Here is a 19739-nt window from a genome sequence, read left to right on the forward strand (position 1 = left end):
GTTCCAGGATAACCAGGGCTAAACAGAAAAACCCTGTCTTGAAAAACAAAACAAAAAAATAAAAATAAGATAAATAAATAAAAACAAAAACGTCCCACCCCGCAGCAGTGTGACAACACACACACTATAGAAATATCACAAAAGAAAACATCTTTGGCATTAGTAACTTTATCTTATGCTTTTGGGAATCTGCTACTTAATTTATAGGGGTCTTACCATGCAACCCAGAAGAGTGTCACACTCATGATTCATCTGTCTTTGCCACCATTCCTTTGGGGCAACAGGTATGTACTTGGCTTAGTTTTTTTTTTTTTTCTTGTTCCTAATACAGATTTTGGGGTGGGGGTGGGGAAAACAAAAGAAGACATCTACCAACCTTATTTTAGCTAGTAAGGGGGGAAGGGATAATTTTCTTGAATTAGATAATAAAGATGTGTATCAGTGGTATCACAGCCGCGTAGGGTTCATAAGGCCCTAGGTTCAATCCGCAGTAATGAAACAGACGAACAAAAGATAAAGACAGAGGATCCCAAGAGACGGTGGTCTTGGCACTGGCCACACCCGCTGTCTCCAGGCCATTGGGTGGACAGGAGGGACACAGATTGAGTGGAAAAGCACAGCAGGTATAGGGCACGAGTGTGCCTCAAACCCTAGAGGACAAGTGTAGAGATGCTATAAAAAAGATCACTCTAGGGGCTGGAGAGAGAGCAGTCCCTGCTCCTGAGTTCAATTCCCAGCACCCGCATGATGGCTCACAACCATCTGTCCTGGGATCTGATGCCCTCTTCTGGTGTGTCTGAAGACAGCTACAGTGTACAGTGTAATATAATAAATAAATAAATCTTTGGGCCAGAGCAAGCAGGACCAGAGAGAAAAGAAAAAAAAAAGTTTCTGAAGACAGCTACAGTGTACTTACATATAATAAATAAATAAAAATCTTTAAATAAAAAAATCAGTCTATTGTAGAAGAAAAACCATATTTTTAATATTTATTCTTTTTTAAAAAGTTATAAATTTTAAATGGTTATTAAAGTTTTTTTTAAAAGGCTATCATTGTGAAATGTCACCAGTTTTCTTTTTCTTTCTTTTTTTTTTTTTTTTCGAGACAGGGTTTCTCTGTATAGCCCTGGCTGTCCTGGAACTCACTCTGTAGACCAGGCTGGCTTCGAACTCAGAAATCCGCCTGCCTCTGCCTCCCAAGTGCTGGGATTAAAGGCGTGCGCCGCCGCCCGGCATCACCAGTTCTTGAGTCCGATAGTTTTCTCACCCTGGCCCTTCACGTCTTACAGTTCATTCCGTTTTTCAGCAGCAAACGTCATCTGAAGTAAGAAGTCATGGGAGCAGCGCTGGGGAGACTCAGTGTTCCCTGTAGCGCCACCCGTGGGCAGGGCTAGAGGCTGCTAGGGCTCCTGTGTAGGACCTCAGGTGAATCTGTGGCTCCTTCCCGGCTCATCGGGCTTCCTTGTCTGTGGGCACCGCAGGCCCCGGAGCTCCGCTGCTCAGATGAACCTGCATGCTTGCCTTCATTCCAGTTTGATTCTAGTCAGCTCCCAGCTTCCTCCTCCGTGGAGTCTCAGAACCCAGGAGTGAAACTGCAAGAGCCCAGGACCCCACTGAGGTCAGACAGCTGCCAGAGCAGTCACCCCAATCCCTCTGCTACCTGACACCCCCAGGCCCAGCCTTTGGGTTCTTTCTCCTCAGCAGGCCACCCCTGTGGCCTGGGTACCTTCTCAAGGCTGGGACGATGTCCCACGCTGATAAATGTCATCCCCAGTTGCTGACCAATTCGGTAGAGCTCACTCTCTGCTTCCTCTGTCAGGGCACTGGTGGCTTCATCGAGCACTGACGAGCAGCATGTGGTGGCGAGAGATCACAGACTGCCCTTGCCCTCTCTGTCACTCCTCCAACCCATTCACCCTGGGATGTGGTGGACTGACAGGAGAGTCACGCCAAGATAGAGATCACACCTGTGAGCCTGGCTCAGATCTCACAGCTGCCTGCAGACAAATAACACTGTGCCCCAAGACTGTACAACCCAGGACTCTCAATTCATCCGAGGCTCTGTGCTCAGAAGTGTCCATACCTGCTACAATATGCATGTACATATTCCTGCCAGGCACAGCTCGGGGATGCCCGCTCATCTGTGGCAGAACCCAGGGAGCTACGATCACAAGCCCTCTAACTGAGGCTGCCTAACAAGTGCATTTACACTCTCAGGACTATGCCAAGGGGCCAAGCTCTGCTCATCACGGGTAGAGGACACAGGGAGGGATACCCAGTCATGTATAAGTGCACATATGTGTCCAGGCTGTGAACACATGCTACAAGTACTCATGAGTACACACAGCGCCTGGCATGTGCGCCCATGGTGTGCACCTCACCTGCATACTTGGGCTGCAGGTAGAAGAGACGGGCGAAGGAGAGTCTTTGCATCTCCCCTGGGGACAGGACATCATACCTAGAAAAAGCAATAATGATTGAGCCCTGAAAGGAGGTGACAGCTTGACTTTTGCCAAGAATATATCTTGAAAGAAGCAAGTTCGCTATAGAGATTGGCCCCAGGATAGAGGCCCTCCCTCTTAGTCACATGACGGGTGAGGCCCAACTCTACCCAAGATACGGATCCTGAACTGGTGGGGCAGCCCAACACCAGGAAGCTGGGGTCAGGAGCCATTGCGTCCTTTTACAGGGCTGCTGGACTCTGTAATGGACCCATGGGGGCGGGGGGGGGGGGGGGGGCGCTGCCTGGAATCGCTCATCCTTACCAGTTCCAATCCACCTGCTGGTCCAGACCTCCAGTCCTTGCCACCAAGCTGGACTGTAACAGACAGGGGTCACAGAGTCCACACAAGTGTCCAGTGTTTTCTGCAATCCTACCTCCCCACCTCAAACATTTCTGTGACAGACACGGCAGTGGTGAGCCAAGGTGGGTGTTATCACCTCCACCATTGAGGCTGGCTGGAGTACAGGGACAAGAAGCAGCAGACAGCCCATCAGCTTTACCATTAAGATTTTTTTTTTGGCAGAGGTGAGATGGTTCAGTGGGTGGAGCGCTTGCCACCCCACCCTGGTAGCCTAAGCCTGATCTCTGGAACCCACAGGAAGGTAGAAGGAGCGAACTGACTTCAACGTTGTCCTCTGGCCTACACACACACCTACACACATGCACGCGCGCGCGCGCACACACACACACACACACACACACACACACACACACACACAATTAAAACAATATCTCTACAGAGCAAGAACATAGATCCTTACTGCCCGTCTGTAGCTCCCACTGCCAACTTGCACACCCACTGTTTGCCCAGTCTTCAGCCCAGAGATGGCAGTGGCTCTGTTGGCCACCAACTACCTGTGGCCAAGGCTCTCAGGTGAGCCTGAGACCTCAGGGCCCCTGTCCCACTCACCAGGCCTGCCAATTCCAAGAACCTCACAATCCTCTCATCGTCCGCAGAACCTGCAAAACAGAAACTTCTTCAGCATACCAGGGCCTCGCTCGGGCTGGCCAGAAGGGATGGTATGCACACATCCCGGCAAGGGCAGACTCCCAGAACAAAGTTAACAGCATAAGGGCCCGCAAAAGGACACCTGCTTCCCTTCTCCATGAGTGTCTCTTCAGGAAAGGAAGACGGGACAAGAGGGCCCCAAAATACTAAGCAGTTAAAGGATAAGACCCAACCAGAAACCAGCAGCCTGGCTGGACACTCTCCCGGTGGGCACAGGGGAGGCTGGTCAGGCAGAGCGGGGACAACGAGTTGAGGAGGCACAGCTCACCTGAGTCAGGGTAGATCTCCTTCAGGGGATATATCACCTGAAAGCAAGAATGTCTCTGGTTAGGGTGGGTAATGAGAGACAGCGGGATTCAGTCCCATCATTAGCATCCCTAGGAGCCACCCACAGAAGCAACGCTCCTCCTACCCCCAGGGGGAGCTGGGACACCAGCCTGCAGGGCCTGCAAGAGAGATACAATGTAACCCAGAGGGCGGTCAGGAGAGATACAGTATAACTCATGGAACAACCTTCAGAAGTGTGTTTAGGAGGCAAGAGTCTTGGAGCCCCCTGAGGGTAAACTCTAGTGCCTAACAAACACATGGAGCAACCGGCTAGATATCCTAGGAAGCAGCTCTGGGTTCGGCCCATAAATAATGCACAGCATGTTCTCAGAACCTGGGAATTCCCAGGCATGGGTGCTATTGCCCCTACCCTCCCAGGGCCTGAGGCCTGTCACACTGTTAGAAGTCCTAGATGTAAGTGGGTGGCATGAGGTTGGAGGAGTGGACCCCTGACACCGTGCTGACCTGCTCCCGAAGTGTCCCATCAGTGAAGAATGGCTTCTGAGGCAGGAACAGCACCCCGTGGGGCCCAAAATCAGCCAGCATCTGCACTGAGCCTGCAGAGCCCACAGAAGCCTCCATTGGGAGACCCCGCAGACAAGGTAACTGCCTCTTCTCTCCATCTCTACCTCTTCCCACCACACTGCCCCCCTGTGGCCAAGGCTGTACCAGAGGCAGGGAGGGCTGGCTCACCTTTCATGCCCTCCCACAGGCCTCCCAGCACCCGCAGCAGGGAGGTCTTGCCAGTGCCCGTGTTGCCTGTGATGAGCAGACTCTGCCCCTCACAGATCTTCAAGCTCAAGTCCTTGATCAGGGGCTTGTCAGAGGAGGGGGCCAATATGGAAACCCGATCGAGCAGAAAAGCTGTGTCTGATGGCTCTGTTGTTGGACACCCTGGGGTTCTAAAGGCAGGGAAGAGAGGTGGAGAGACAGGCCATATAGATAGTCCAAGGGGAGTGAGTAGAGGTCTAGAGGCACCCCCTTTGTCCCGGGAGCCTTAGGGGTGTAACTATGCCCTTCAAACCCACATGCCTCGGAGTGAAGCATGGGGAGATGGAGTGAGGTTAAAATGAGGTTGTTAGAGTGGACCCCAGGGATAGGGCATGCGCAGAGATTAAGTGAGGGCACACAGGAAAGTGAGCCAAGGAAAGATGTGTGGGAGAAACCAACCTCACCAACTCTAACCTACACCTTGAATTCCTAGTGTGCAGAACTGCTGCTGTTTAAGTCAGTCTGTGGTATATTGTCATGGCGGCCTAAGCATTAACATGGGGGTGGAGCTGGGGCACTAACCTGTGAGCCACTGGGTGAAGTCCCTACACAACTGATCTTAATCACTCTTGGCATCCATGGATAGTAAATGCTGCCTGGCTTGGCAGATAGAGGAAATCAGGTCAGGTGGCTAAGTGACTTGCCCTGTGCTATACAATTGTAATTGTGTTTGTGTGTTTTAAATTTTTATTTATTTGTATTTTATGTGTATCGGTGTTTTGGTGTTTTGCCTGCATGTATGTCTGTGTGAGGGCATCAGATCCCATGGAACTGAAATTACAGACAGCTATGAGCTGCCATGTGGGTGCTGGGAATTGAACTTGGTCCTCTGGAAGATCATTCGGTGTTCTTAACTGCTGAGCCACCTCTCCAGCCTTAGTGGGGCTTTTGTTTGTCTTATTTTCTTCTTTGTTGTTCTTGAGACAGGTCTCACTGTGTAGTTTTAGCTGTCCTGAAACTTACTATGTGGACAAGGGTGGCCTCAAACCCAGAGATACACCTGTCTCTGCCTCCTGAGTGCTGGGATTAGAGGCATGGGTCATATCTTCATTTTTGAAAGATTCCTAGGTGGCCACCGTCCAGTCACTTTCCAAGAATGTATCTGTTCTTTACTTCTGAGGAGGAAGATTTCATTACTACCCTTTTGAAAGATGAAGAAAATGATACTCAGAGCAGTTAAGTCATTTGCCTAGAAGGTGGAACAGGATGCCTGGTGGTAGCAGAGAATGCCTTTAATCCTACCACTTAGGAGGCAGAAGCAGGTGGCTCTCTGTGAGTTCAAGGTCAGCCTGGTCTACAGAGTGAGTTCCAGGACAGCCAGGGCTACAGAGAAATCCTGTCTCGAAAAAACAAAACAAAACAAAACAACAACAAACAAAAAAACTAAAGGGATGGGGGAAGGACAGGAAAGTGAAAAACATCTAGGGACCCTGAAGATACAGGAATAAAGACATCCATCGCTCTGGGTCTGGGAGGCATGGCAAACAAGAGATACTAAGAAAGCAGCAGTGGCCAGACTCAACAGGAAGAGGAGACGAGGAGTGTGACATTCTGTCTTTTGTTCTTTTTGTAAATACTATTTTTGTCCTGAGTAATGCATACGAGTGTATGCACACATGTGTGCACACGTGATACCACAGGTCTCGTCAGTGTGTTCCTTCTTTAAGAAAAGGTCTCTTGTTGAACCTGGAGCTCACTGTTTGCCAAGGCTGACTGGATAGTGAACCTCTGGGACCTGCCTGTTCCCAACCACCCCGCACTGAGATTACAGGCACAGGGCCACACTTCTGTGTGGTTGCTAGAGACTCGAACTTAGGTCCTCATTAGTTACCCAATGAGACACCTTCCCAGTCCTCTCTTCTTTTTCTTTTCCTTTCTTTCTTCCTCTCTCTCTCTTTCTTCCTCTTTCTTCCTCTTTCTTCCTCTCTCTCTCTCTTTCTTTCTTTCTCTCTCTCTCTCTCTCTTTCTCTCTCTCTCTCTCTCTCTCTCTCTCTCTCTCTTTCTTTCTTTCTTTCTTTCTTTCTTTCTTTCTGTTTTTAATTTATTTTGAGGCAGAATCTCATCATGTAGCTTTTCAGAGTGGCCTACAACCCTCCTGCTTCAGCCTCCTATGTACCGGGATTAATAGTATGTGCCACCATGCCTGGCTTTTTGTGTTGCTATGGTGCCCAGCAGGTATGTGCATTTGCTTGCCTTGTGGAGAACAATGTAAAGCCAGAACGGAAGTGTCAGTTATAACAGTGCACACCTATAAGACTATTGATACAGCATGGAGACTACTCCCACCTGCTCCTTATAGCCCGGCTACGGCTACACAGCTGGGAGGGGCTCCGAGTTAAAGCCAGCTGGTGATCACTGAATCCATACCCATACACCATAGCTCGGTACTCACTTGTCCAAGTCCCACTCACTCTCGCCTAGGGCTTCACAGTCTTGTGATTTTCGGGACATGTCCAGCAGGGCCTCCTGAAGCTCTCCAATCCTGGGCAAGAAGAAAGACCCTCAGGCAGGCCCTGGATGCCAGGTGAAGGGAAAACTCCTCCCTGTCTCACGTACATCAGCACACAGTTCAATGATGCCCTTTTCCCATTCAGCATTTCGTTTCCCAGTGGCACACACTCTGCTCACCTGTGTGTGTAACCGGCAACATCCGAGAGTGTGGTGGACAGGTCAATGAGCTGGGTGAAGCAGCTGATGAGGTAGATGCACACAAAGGCATTCTGGTCAGGACAGAGAACAGTCTGTGAGGCCCAGGCACTGGACCCCCATGTCAGGGCTGACCAGGAGAGCCTCTCACCTTGCTGACCAGGGTGCTAAGCTCTGTGGGGCTCAAATCTCCATAGACCCCACTGAAAATGGGGATAGCGATGACGACATAACTCAGGATGCTGCCCAGATAGTCAAAGGTGTTGATACCAACTGTAGGAGACAGACAGAGTGTCACGAGACACTGGAGACACTCACGGGTTCAGCAGGGACACGACTCTCAGGATGGGAAGCAGGAAGTCAGGTAAGGGCAAGCTTCCTCCAGATCTGCATTCCCCTAGGACCCCACAGCGAAGGCAAAGGCTCCCCGTGGTCAATTCTTTCAGGAAGTGGCTCCCTGACCAGAGCAGGCCGACAGCAGGGAGGTGTGCAAGGGAAGAGCTAACTGAACCATCCCCAGCCCATGGTTCCGTCTCCCAGGGCCCCTCTGCCTACTGTACAGCCAGAGCTCCCTGGACATCAGCTCTCTCTGGGTCTGAAGGAGTCTCTGCAGCCTGCGGTCTGTCCTCATGTGCTCGACGAGCCCAGCTCTGATGGAAAAGGATGGGGTGTCTACAGGGACTCAGCAAGGCTGGGACACCTTCATTCCCACCACAGCCCATGCAAATAATCTTCGTCTCAGACACGTTCTCTCATTAGCACCCATCCACGGCTTGAGCCTTAAGATCCACTCTATGGTCATGAACTCAAGTTTTCCAGGCCTGATTCAAACTCAAAGCTCTGGCTGGTTTCAACTAAAATAAGTTACTTGGGCTTCTAACACCTTTTTAAAAAAAAAACAAAAAACAAAACTTTAAACTAAAAACTTTGAACAAGTAAAACCTACATAGTAAATTAGAAGACAATTTAAGAGTTCCATTGAAGGGGCTGGAGAGATGGCTCAGAGGTTAAGAATACTGTCTGCTCTTCCAGAGGTCCTGAGTTCAATTCCCAGCAACCACATGGTGGCTCACATATATTCATCTATACTGGAATCTGATGCCCTCTTCTGGCATGCAGGTGTACATGCTGATAGAGCATAAATGAATGAATAAATAAATAAATAGTAAATATTTTTTTTTTAAGTTCTGTTGGTGGGGAACTGAAGAAATGGCTCAGTACGTGTTGCTCTTATAGAGAGGACCTGGGTTCAATTCCCAGCAAGTGCATGGCAGCTCACAACTGCTTGTAATTCCAGTTCCAGGAGATCTGACAGCCTCTTCTGACCTCAGTGGGCACCAGGCACTCACATGCTACAAAGATGTATGTGCAAGAAAAACAGTCATAAAATAAGTAAATCTTTAAAACTTAGGCCGGTGTAGTGGTGCATGACCGTTCCAGCGCTTGGGAAAGCAGATCTCTGCGATTTTGAGACCAGTCTGTTTACAGAGTGAGTTCCAGGACAGCCAGGGACAAATAAAGAGACACTGATTTTGCTGTTGTTTTGAAATACAAATAAAAACAAGGAACATCAAGTGCTCTTAACCACTGAGCCAGGGCCAGAGGGCTGGCTGGGGCCAGAGGCTGGCTCAGAGGTTAAGAGTACTTGTGGCTCTTCTAATCCCAATACCCTCCCCGACAGCTCACAACTGCCTGTAACTCCAGCTCCCAGGCATCCAATGCTCTCTTCTGGCCCCCCAATGACACCATCAGACACACACACACACACACACACACACACACAGACATACACACAAGACATACTCAGGAATAAAATAAATACAAATGAAAAATAAGTTAAAAAATTTAAAAAGTGCACACGCCTTTAATTCCAGCACTTGGGAGGCAGAGGCAGGCAGATTTCTGAGTTCAAGGCCAGCCTGGTCTACAAAGCCAGAGCTATAGAGAGAAACCCTGTCTCAAAAAAAAAAGGGGCGGGGCTACGGGGAAAAGGTTCTGGTTTCTGTTTTGGTTTTTTGTTGTTGTTGTTGTTTAAGACAGACTATCATGCAACCAGGCCAGCTCTTAACTTGTTATGTAGCCAAGAATGACCCTGAATTCTTGATTCTCCTTGCTTTTACCCCCTGAACAGTAGGACTAGGGGTGTGTGCTACCACACCTGATTTATATAGTTGTAGGACTGAACCTAGGGCTGGTAGGCCTGAATTCACTATGTAGATCAGGCTGGCCTTGAACTCACGGAGATCTGCCTGTTTCTGTCTCCTTACCTGCCTACTATAGATGTGAGCCACCATGTCTACCTGCTCATCTCAAACTCTCAGTGATCCCAATGAGGAAGTGACTGCTAACTGCAGTTGAGACTGACAGAGGGCAAAAGATCTAAGGCTATTCAATTCGCCCCATACACAGGTAATCCAAGGGACAATTCAACTTCTTAAATACAGCCTGTGCTTCCAGCCCAAACAGGCACACCAGGACCTGCCCTGGTCCAGGAGGGAAGAGATGTCACAAACACTGCCTGCAAGAAGCCAGGTCTTTGGCTCCAGCAAATGTGGGGAGCAGATGTGAGAAGCCTATCTCCCCACACCCCCTATGCTACAGAGACAAAAAGAAGCCATTTCAGACAGGAAAAGAGTCTAAGGCAACTCCTCCATCAAGATGAAGTCACCCACTCATTTTAATTCCATGGCCATTTTAGGCCCTATAGTTAGACCACCAAGACTAAGGAAGTCACCAGCTCCAGAAGCAGTCCCCATACCTAAGGACAGGGAGAAGGGTTGGGAGAGGGTCACAGCTAAGTGTGACAAGCTCTATAGGGCCACAATAGTAGTAGGCTTTTATCTTTCCTTTCCACCCCTAACTGTGGGGAGAACGAGACTTTTCTCCACTAGACTCACCTATAGAAAGCCGCAGGCTCTGCATTCACTCGAATCTGCATGTGCTTGAACCTGCACAGATGGAAGGGAAATATGTGCTAACAATGGGGAACCGTGGAAGCAGAGGAAACCCACTCCCATACAACACAGAGCCCAGCTCCATGTCGTCTACGCTGTGGCCGCCTTTCCCTGGGCTGTCACGAGATGAACGCCCCAGGGCTCGGGTGTGGCAGCAGAAGCTGTACTAACAGTGCTGACCTCAGCTTTTTGGGATGGGAGAGGAGTAGGCTTGACTATGGGACCTCCTCACCAGAGCCCAGCTTAACCAAGGCAGGAAGCACAGGGCAGGTGCAGAATGTGGGTCAGCTGCTGGCCCGGCAGACAGGGCACTTAGATCATGGGCATCCCCCAGGAGATGCTGATGGCCAACCCACACTTTTATGCACAATCTCCTTAATTCTCACAGCTCTCTCAATAGACAAGCATTTCATTCACTCGAGAGGTGAGGGACCAGAAACCTCCAGAGGCCTATGACGCCCGTTTCCCCCATGAGATTACACACGGCTAGGACTTTTACACTTAGGCAGTCTTACCCAGGCCCTCAACCTTAACCATGAGAACACACCTAAAATCCCCCTCCAGCTTCTCCTGCTGCACCAGCTTCGTCACGATGGGCCCCATCAAAGTTTTGTTCACCATGGTCCCCACGATGAAATATCCAAAGATGCTCACAGGCCCGAGCCAGCCTGTGCTGAAGGGCAGAGAGAGGGAAAGCGAGGATGAGAGACGATGTGGAGTGCCACAGACGTAGCTTTGGAACCCTTATTTCTGCCTCACCAGTTCAGTTCAATTCGGGATGAGTGACAGTGACATCTGACACCTGGCTAAAGTCAGGATCCGTGACAGTGATGTATCACAAGACCAGAGAGGGGGCAGGGTCATGAGCACGTGAACTAGAAGGCTCCCTGGGGTGCAGGTGGTAAAGATGAGCCTCCCTTGGACCCTGACCTGCCCTCTATGTGGGAGACTCTGGGTAAACAGCAGGCTGGGGTGGAGGGCCCCTGGAGGGAGAGGCTGCACCTTTGGAAGCACTGGTAAGTGTAGTAGGTAAGAGTGAAGGGGGAAATGATCAGCTTGCTGGTCACGCTGCTGAGCTGGCGGCAGAATCGCTCCACATCCTGGCTGATTCGCTGGTCCCTAGAGCCAACGACACAGAGGTGCTGAGCCCAGTGAGCCGGGGACTTCCACTTCTAATCTTGACTTAGGTGGACCCAGACAAATAGGCCTTAGGCTCCAACCAGGAATCTAGAGAATTGTCTCAATTTACCCTACAGGGGGTGGGGCAGGGGTAAACACCAGAAGACCCAAGGGCCTGAGTCAGCTCTGCACAGAGCCAAAGGAAAAACAGAGGGTAGAGCTGTCTTTCTGGATGGTCAGGGACACGGTCTCCTTAATCTCAACCCCCACCTCCCTATGGACCCGAGACTCCTCCAGGTCAGGGTCTGGTGGTGAAAGTTTCACCAGGGCCGAGTCATAATGAAAAAGCCATCTTCTAAGGACTTTCACTGGGAAACTATGCTTGAGCTGAAAAGTTACCACAGGCAGGCAACAAAGTAGCTGCTGTGCTGTGATGAGCAGGAAGGGGAGGCCTAAATGTGAAGGAGAGATCCCTCAAGTCCCACCTCAGCACCAGGGCCTCCCTCAGACAGGCTGCTTGCAATCCCTCCCCTCTAAAATGGCAGCTGACCACAAAGCTAATGTCACTACACTGTGCCCGACAGGGACAGTGTTTCATCCTCACTACATCCTTTGAGGCAGGAACTCTTATGGTCTTCATTGTACAGAAGATGTGTTGGGGCTTACTGAATGAGCTAGAGGCAGGGATCTGAATCCCAGACAGCAATAGCAATTTTCATTTTCTTCTCTGCTGCACAGCCAAGAAGCTGTTACCTGGCAAGGATGCTCTCTTCATTTGCCTCATCTCAACTCAAGACAGGAAATGGACTAAAGAGAACTACTCCCAGCCGTTTCCCTCTAGCTCCCCAGTCTCTCTAGCTCCACGGTCTCTCAGAACACCCTCCCTTCACAGCTCAGAGCAGCAACACTGGCCTCCTGCAGAAGAGTGTGGTCGGGAGTGCGGGGGGCCTAAGCTGCTTGGATGGGGAGCCCAGGAGGGAGGCAGCAGGGACGGAGAGGGATGCCTACGGATTATCAATGTCGTCCCGCAGCACGTTGAGGGTGTAGTACACGCGGGCCCGGAAGTACAGGTGGTGCAGGTGCTCCGTGAGGTCCTTCCTCCAGCTCACGTACAGCAGGTTGCAGGTGAACTGGTCAAAGCTCTTCAGCTGTGCATGAGGGAGGCAGGGGAGAGGGAGAGGAGGAAGAGATGGCTTCCTGCGAGTCTGGGTTCGAAACTCAGAGCTGGCAGGAGCTTCTGCTGAAGGGGCTGAATCCACAGTGATCACGTCAGCGCACTTTCCTTTTAAGGCTTTGGATCACGTGACCGCACTTTCCCCATTTGTTCACGTGCCTATTCCTTCAACAATCTCAAAGAGCTTACAGAAAGCAAACGCCTCAAGTCCTTTCCTGCAATGAACATCTCATACTGAGTGCAGGGGAGCTGCTGGGGACAGGGAACCCTAGCACACATTACGACACGAAAGGGCAATCCCCAAGAAACTGCCAGGCAGGCCTGAGAGAGGACATCAGGCTGGGTCTTGGTAGAGCCCTGCCTCATCACCTGCCATTTTCTGAAGAGCCATCATGCTAAGCACAAGGGAAAGGACAAGGCGTTCACAATCCAGCCAATGAGCAGCTGGTAGCAAAGGTGTAAGGGGTGCGACAGCTGTCTCCCTGAGGAGCAAGTACCCACAGAGAAAGGCTTGAATTTGATGGAGGAAACACAAAGGAAATTAAGGAGGACTCAAGAGAGGTGCCAATGAAGGTATCTTGAAAAAAAAGGAGGCTGTTGCCAACTCGAGTAGTGGAAGGCGCTACTGGACAAGAGGAAACAGGCGAGAGGGCGGGAGGTGTGACTCCAGGCTGAGTCACAGCTCAGCTGCCAGAGAAGTAAGAGCTCTCTGGCTGCGGATCCTGGTGTGAAAGTGTTCTGAGCTCCCTGAAGTGAGAGTTCTGGGAGAGGAAGGGACCTTGCCTGTTTCTACTGAACGTTAAACCAGAAAGTTTATCCCAACAAAGCCAATAGTAAGATCAAGGCCCTGCCTCGGGACCTGACCTTCAGGGGAAACATGGCTCTAATTCCCAGAAAGGGGCAGAAAAAGACCCAGAGCTCGGTCCCTGCTTCCTGAACACTCAGTCCCGCCAGGTATCCTACTAGACTGGAGAAAGGGGGCCACAGGGGAAAGGAGAGTCCTTACGGTGGAGTTGAGGACAATAAGTGTCACGGCCAGCAAGGTCAGTGCCTTAAATCCATCCAGGTCTTTGTTTCCCAAGACTCCATAATACTGACTGGGGATCAAGCCAACTTGGTAGATCACCAGTTGCTCTGTGGGGAGGGAGAGGAGGCGGAAGTCAAAGGGGAAAGGAAGACACTCCCTCCTGTTAGAGACAGGGAAAGGAACCCCAAAGCCCGGTTCTTCCCTATTGCCCAAAGCCCATTCACTCACCCAGGAGGGTCACGCACAAGAGCGTCATGAACATTAAGACATTCTGTGATGACCAAGAAGGAAAGAAAACCTTCTGTATCCTCACGAACCTCTGGACAAGTTGCAGATCTAATCTGGGCCTGCAGAAGTCAGGACAGAGGATAGCTGAGCCTTACAGAAGGTAGTGAGCTTAGCCTTACTATTATTCATAGGGTCCAGGCTTTGCACACACAAACAAAAGACTTATGAATGCTGAAGATGGTAGAATACAGAATGCTTGTGGGAAAAAGTATATTACTAACCTACCAGAAGCAAATGTAAAAAAATAAATAAATAAATAAATTAGTGAAGATACCTTAATAATGATGAATAAAGTAGGAAGACATTTCTCAAATAAGACCCCAAACCTACAAACTATACAGGGTAAAACTGGTGGGCTTGATTTAGACTTACGTATTTTATTTAACACAGTACCACAGACTTTGGTGAGATGAGAGAAGGTATTTGCAGAATGAAATTGATAAGGAGTTACAAGCTGGAACATGCAAGGAATCTCCGCATGTCAAGGTGTTTCTTTCTTTCTTGGTCTTTTAAGACACAGTGTCTCTGTGTAGCCTTGACTGTCCTGGAACTTGCTCTGTAGACCAGGCTGGCCTCAGACTCACAGAGATCTGACTGCCATCTGCCTCCCATGTGTTGGACTTAAAGGCGTGCGCCAACACGTGATGTACCCAGCACATCAGGATATTTCATAGGAAAGTGAGGAGAGGATATAAGCAGGCAGTCTATGAAAGGGACAATCCACGAGCCTAATAAATGTACTAAGTTAGCACAGTGTAGTTGACAAGATGGCTCAGCCAGCAAAAGGTCCAAGTGTTTGTCGCCAAGATCTGAATTCCAGCCCCAGATCCCACTGCGGAAAAAACCAACTCCAAAACCTGTTCCCTGATCTCCATTCCTGTGTCATGGCACACATATCACACGTGCATGTGCATGCGCCCCCCCCCAATAAAATAAAAATAAAGTTATTACAATAGGATACCATCTTACAGGGCTGGAGGGATGACTCAGCAGTTAAGAGCACTGACTGTTCTTCTGAAGGTCCTGAGTTCAAATCCCAGCAACCACATGGTGGCTCATAACCATTCGGTAATGATATCTGCCCTTTTCTGAGGTGTCTGAAGACAGCTACAGTGTACTTACATATTATAAATAAATAAACCTTTAAAAAATACCATCTTACATACATCATTTAGATACATATTAGGAAAAATAAACTAAACAATACCAAATATGGGGATGGTTATAAGGGACACTAGAACCTTTATATATTGCTGTCAGGAACTATAAATTGGACGCGACCACCCCAAAACATTATAGAATTAAGTATGGCTCAGCATTCTATCCTGAGGTGGATAACTTAAAGAGAAACCATCAGTATCTATCTATCAAGAGACAATTGCCAGGATATTCATTACGGTGTACTTTGTGGTGCTTGAAATACTGGAAGTAATCCAGGCATCCTTTACTAGGGAAATAGAATCTATCCAGGGTGACGCTGAGCACCATTCAGGAGTGAAAAGTCATATAGCATGGATGACCTAAAAAACCCAATGCTCAGTTTAAAAACTTCTCTCTTTTAAAAAATCACAACATGATTCATGAATCCAAAGTCAACATATATTTTAAGGTAACAGGATAATTTAAGTAAGAGGGTCTGAAAAAAATTAATGCAAAGGAGGGTGTGCCAAGAGCAGATCGGAATTGAGAACGAAAACTAAGGGAGGAAGATGCCAAAAGAGGGGGGTCCGCAGTACCTAGAGTGAGGCAGCGTCAACTCCATTCTGTGCAGCCAGGGTTCCAAATAGCCCAAACTGAAGGAAAGTTGCAAGGAAGGACCCGCAGGGGAGCAGCCCCTTCCCCACTGCCCAGGCAGTGCGTCCCTGACAACCCGGCCGTCCTCACTAGCCCTGCTCACCTGGCACCAGCTCGGGCCGTGGGTCCCGGGACCGCCATGACCCGGGATGCAAGCGACGAGGCGACCGAGCAAGCCCGGTGTCCTCCCCGGGCAGAGTCCTCAGAGCTCGGGGCCCCGCCCTAGGAGGAAAGGGGTGGGACTCTGGCGACCACAGAGACGCGCTAGATAGAGAAGACGGCTCCGGCGCTGTGGCCGTTCCCGGAAGCGCAGCCTTTCCTGAAGAACAAGAGAGTAGCAAGAGGTTATAGAGCTGGCCGGGTGGCCAGAGCGTCCCCTGTGGGGCTGGGAGGTTTCTTTTGCCAACTGGTAGTTCCGAGTGTAACTTTCTCCCAGAGAAGACAGCGTGATCTGTTTTTTAAAAAATTAATTAATTTAAAAAATACATATTTATTTAGTGAGCTATGTGTGTGTTCACGCGAACTGTGAACCAGGGCGTAAGTGTCAGAGAACAACTTTGAGGAGTCAATTTTCTCCTTCCATCATGAGGGCTCCCGAGGAGCCAACTCAGGTTGTCAGGATTGGCGAGAAAAGCCTTCATCGGGTGAGCTGGCTCCCTGGTCCCAGCACGATTTACAAGATTTTCTTGAAAATGTATTTTATGTATAGGAATGTTTTGCCTGCATGTATGAGTACCACGTGAGTGCCTGGTGCCTGCAGAGTCCAGAAGAGGGCATTGGAGTCCCTGGAACTCTAGTTACAGACCCAGGGCTTCTGAAAGAGCAGCCAGTGCTTGTAACCACAGAGCCATCTCTCCAGGACGTCCCATCTCTCCCCAGCGTGATTTTGTTTGTTTGTTTTTTGTTTGTTTTTCGAAACGGGGTTTCTCTGTGTAGCCTTGGCTGTCCTGGAACTCACTTTGTAGACCAGGCTGGCCTCGAACTCAGAAATCCGCCTGCCTCTGTCTCCCAAGTGCTGGGATTAAAGGCATGCGCCATCATGCCTGGCCAGCGTGACTTTTTTTTTTTTTAAAGATGTATTTATTATATGTAAGTACACTGTAGCTGTCTTCAGACACACCAGAAGAGGGCGTCAGATCTAGTTACGGATGGTTGTGAGCCACCATGTGGTTGCTGGGATTTGAACTCTGGACCTTTGGAAAAGCAGTCGGGTACTCTTACCCACTGAGCCATCTCACCAGCCCCAGCATGATCATTTAAGTCGGGTAGATGTGACTTAGTGGTAAACGACTTGCGTGTCATACATAAGGCCCCAGCACTACAGAAATAAACATATAAATCAGTTTTCCAGACATATATGGCAGCTCAACCCTGTAATTCTGGACCTGAGGCAGTAGAGCAGGAGGATCAAGAGTTCCAGATATGCCTCAGATACATAGAAAGCGCTGAGTTCATGATTAGCCTGGACAACAGGAGACCTGCCTCAAGGGGAAAAAAAAAAAAAAAGGGTAGAGGATCCTCACTTTACATTTGCAGTTTTCAACACTACTGATTTATAGTGGGTTTCTGGTTTGGTTTGGTTTAGATTGCAGCTGTTTTGGTTCTTTTGGTTTATTCTGTTTTTGTTTTTGTTTTTTCTTCCCGAAACAGTGTTCCACTGTGTAGCCCTGGCTGTCCTGAAACTCGCTCTCTACACCAGGCTAGCCAGGATCTCAGAGATCCACCTGCCTCTGCCTCCAAGTGCTGCGATCCTTAAACGAGAAATGTATGAAATGCTTATAGACTGACTAAAGTGCCCAATGAGAGATTCAAGGAAACAATAATGGCATTTCACATTTGCATCTAAATGTATCTTCCTAGCTCTTGATCCTTAAGGTCAACTCTGGAACAAACACTCAACAAGTCAACAAAGTAACAATTACCAGTTGTTTTCAGAGCCTTTTAGACTTGCTTAGTGGCAAGCTCAGTTATCTTTACAAAGCTTCGTGTCCATGACAAAGATACCAAACAAACAAAGCAAATAGGCTTCCCCAACTTCAACACTAATGACTGTTGCGCCTGTTGGGCCTGGCCTTTGTAGGGTGAGTTGTAGGAGACTGAGCAATGTCTCAGGACTGAGCAGCTGGAAGATGCCAGCAGAGCAGCTGTCCTTAACCCAGCCAATAAAACCATGCTGTCAAATATCCCTTAGCAGAAGGAAGGACCAAAATTCTACCCTCACTCTGCTCCCCAGAATGGAAAACAATGTTTCGGAATGATAGAGAGGGACAGCCAACTTAGGACACAGAAACAGAAGGTCCAGAAAAAACTCTGAGAGGATGGTAACCGAGATTTCTGCAGGGGGAAGAGCTTAATACTTCAGGGTACGATTTTCTAAGATTTGATTTTTAAGCAAGCAAGCAAACAAACACCAGCCAGATACATCAAGACACAAACATCGAAAATTAAACATCACTTAAAGCATGATGGAGAGATGGCTCAACAGTTAGGAACATTGGCTTCCAGAGGCCTAGGTTTGGTACCCAGTACCTTAAAGAAAGCTCATCACTGTCTCTATAACTCCAGTTTCAGGGGTATTGAGGGCTTCTTTGGCCTGGATAGGCACTTCGCAAATATGGTACACAGACATACATGCAGGTAAGACACCTAGACACACATGATAATAAATCAAATAAAAGAAAGGAACAGCAGAGGAAAGACATCTGCTTGAGCCTCCACGTATACCTACACTGGCTAGTGTATACACTCCACACATAGCACACCCAGGAACTGCCTACCAGACACGGACACACAAACACAATTGAAAGTTGCAGCCTTCATGGTAGAAATCACTCAGGACTTCCTGGCATTGGTATTGGTTGTAAGGCACTGGAGCACAAAAAGTGACAACAGCAATAAGCCATTCAGCTGATATTCGCCGAGCAAGTAGGTTCCTTGCTTTGGAAAGAATTCCCTAGTCCCAGCCCTTGGGAGGCCAAAGCAGGAAAATCACTGCCAGTTAGAGGCCAGCCTGCACTAACCAGTGAGTTCCAGGCTACAGGGACCACATCGTTAGATCCTATCTCAAAAACCAAACAAATATGGCAGGGGGCATGGCTCATCAAGTAAAGCTGACAAGCACGGAATCCGAGTTTGATTTACAACATCCACATGACAGGAGCAGACCAGCTCCTGCCGGCTGTTTAACCTCCACATTTGCATGGTGTCATGTTTACATCCACAGACATCCACACAGAAGCATGAGTGCATACGTATATGCATCCCATGTAATAGTAATTAAAAACCAAACAATCCCATGAAAGAACTCCAGTGTCCTAACACTGTGAGCTCGGGGGATCAGGAGACTTGGAACTCCTCCATATTCCATCACTGACCAGGTGGGTAGGGCTTCCAATACAATGCTGTGCGCAGTATTTGGGACATGCTATCCTAAAACATTCTGCATTGCTTATGTTCCATTTCAAATGTACTGGGTATCCTGCATTTTTCCTTAGCTCAGTCTGGAAACCTTTCAGCTGGGTGATCTTGCCCAGGCTCCACAGTCCCTTTGAACTTCTTATCTACAAAGCGGAGAAGTTGGGACATTCCTCATTGTGGTGAGAGTTAAGGAGGCTCTTCCTAGGAAGGCGATTAACACAGCAAAAGGCACATAGAGAGTGAGGATTATTCGTTATTAGGGCTCATAACTTTCATTTTTAATTTCTGTATCTCCTAGAGAAACAGAAATATATATTCTATATATTCTATCACGTTAGATTCACACCAGCTTTCCAGAAATGCATCAGTTAACAGTAAGTTATCATGAGTCTGGCCTGTCAGGCAGCTGGCTGGGAGCTTGAGTCAGTCCTGGGCCCCAAAGAGAAGATTAATGACACTAATGTATCAATCAGATGGAATTTCCTCAAGGGGGCAAAGCAGGAAAATAAAACAAACAAAAACAACAGTGTGCTTCTTTAAGAAGCCATTAGGGGGAGTGTGTGCATTTTAGACCAGACCTGGGATACCTTGCTTTCTGCTTTCCATATTTTGAGAACAAAGCAAGGCATGAGCAAGCCCTGGGAAGTGCTGGTTCCAGAAGTTAACCCAGAGCCCTGAAATGCCAAGAAAATCAGTCTGTATAAGACCAT

The 19739-nt window shown here is 48.8% G+C and overlaps 1 protein-coding gene across 12 annotated transcripts; it reads right to left on the bottom strand.

Annotated features, from left to right (window-relative positions):
• Positions 1–301: 301 nt before the first annotated feature.
• Positions 302–15918, bottom strand: Abcd4 (ATP-binding cassette, sub-family D (ALD), member 4). 12 transcript variants are annotated; one of them, XR_003950000.1, is made up of 19 exons: positions 15716–15912; positions 13759–13877; positions 13510–13637; positions 12338–12477; positions 11213–11329; positions 10758–10883; positions 10154–10204; positions 7812–7906; positions 7408–7529; positions 7239–7330; positions 7003–7092; positions 4533–4741; positions 4305–4396; positions 3781–3817; positions 3414–3463; positions 2766–2818; positions 2382–2458; positions 1727–1932; positions 302–1592 (listed from the first exon to the last, which is right to left on the bottom strand). XR_003950000.1 is itself a non-coding variant. In XM_030246618.1 (19 exons), the coding sequence occupies exons 6-19, from the start codon at positions 10829–10831 to the stop codon at positions 1524–1526; spliced, it is 1227 nt and encodes a 408-aa protein (XP_030102478.1). In that variant the 5' UTR covers positions 10832–10878; positions 11213–11329; positions 12338–12477; positions 13510–13637; positions 13759–13877; positions 15716–15913; the 3' UTR covers positions 302–1523. The 12 variants fall into 12 exon arrangements, 7 of the variants coding, with proteins under 7 accessions (XP_030102478.1, XP_006515676.1, XP_006515677.1 ...); XM_030246618.1 differs by having other exon boundaries at positions 1727–1842; positions 10758–10878; positions 15716–15913; XM_006515613.3 differs by having other exon boundaries at positions 1727–1842; positions 15555–15912.
• Positions 15919–19739: the final 3821 nt, after the last annotated feature.

This window comes from Mus musculus, chromosome 12, assembly GCF_000001635.26.
Source record: "Mus musculus strain C57BL/6J chromosome 12, GRCm38.p6 C57BL/6J".
NCBI classification, from domain to species: domain Eukaryota; kingdom Metazoa; phylum Chordata; class Mammalia; order Rodentia; family Muridae; genus Mus; species Mus musculus.

Coding starts and splice junctions, on each gene's coding strand:
- Abcd4 (NM_008992.2), bottom strand. CDS start 15,753: ATGGCGGTCCCGGGACCCACGGCCCGAGCTGGTGCCAG. Junction 13,878..15,715: donor ACGGCCCGAGCTGGTGCCAG/GTGAGCAGGGCT, acceptor TGACTTCTGCAG/GCCCAGATTAGATCTGCAAC. Junction 2,459..2,765: donor CAGCAGGTGGATTGGAACTG/GTAAGGATGAGC, acceptor TGCTTTTTCTAG/GTATGATGTCCTGTCCCCAG.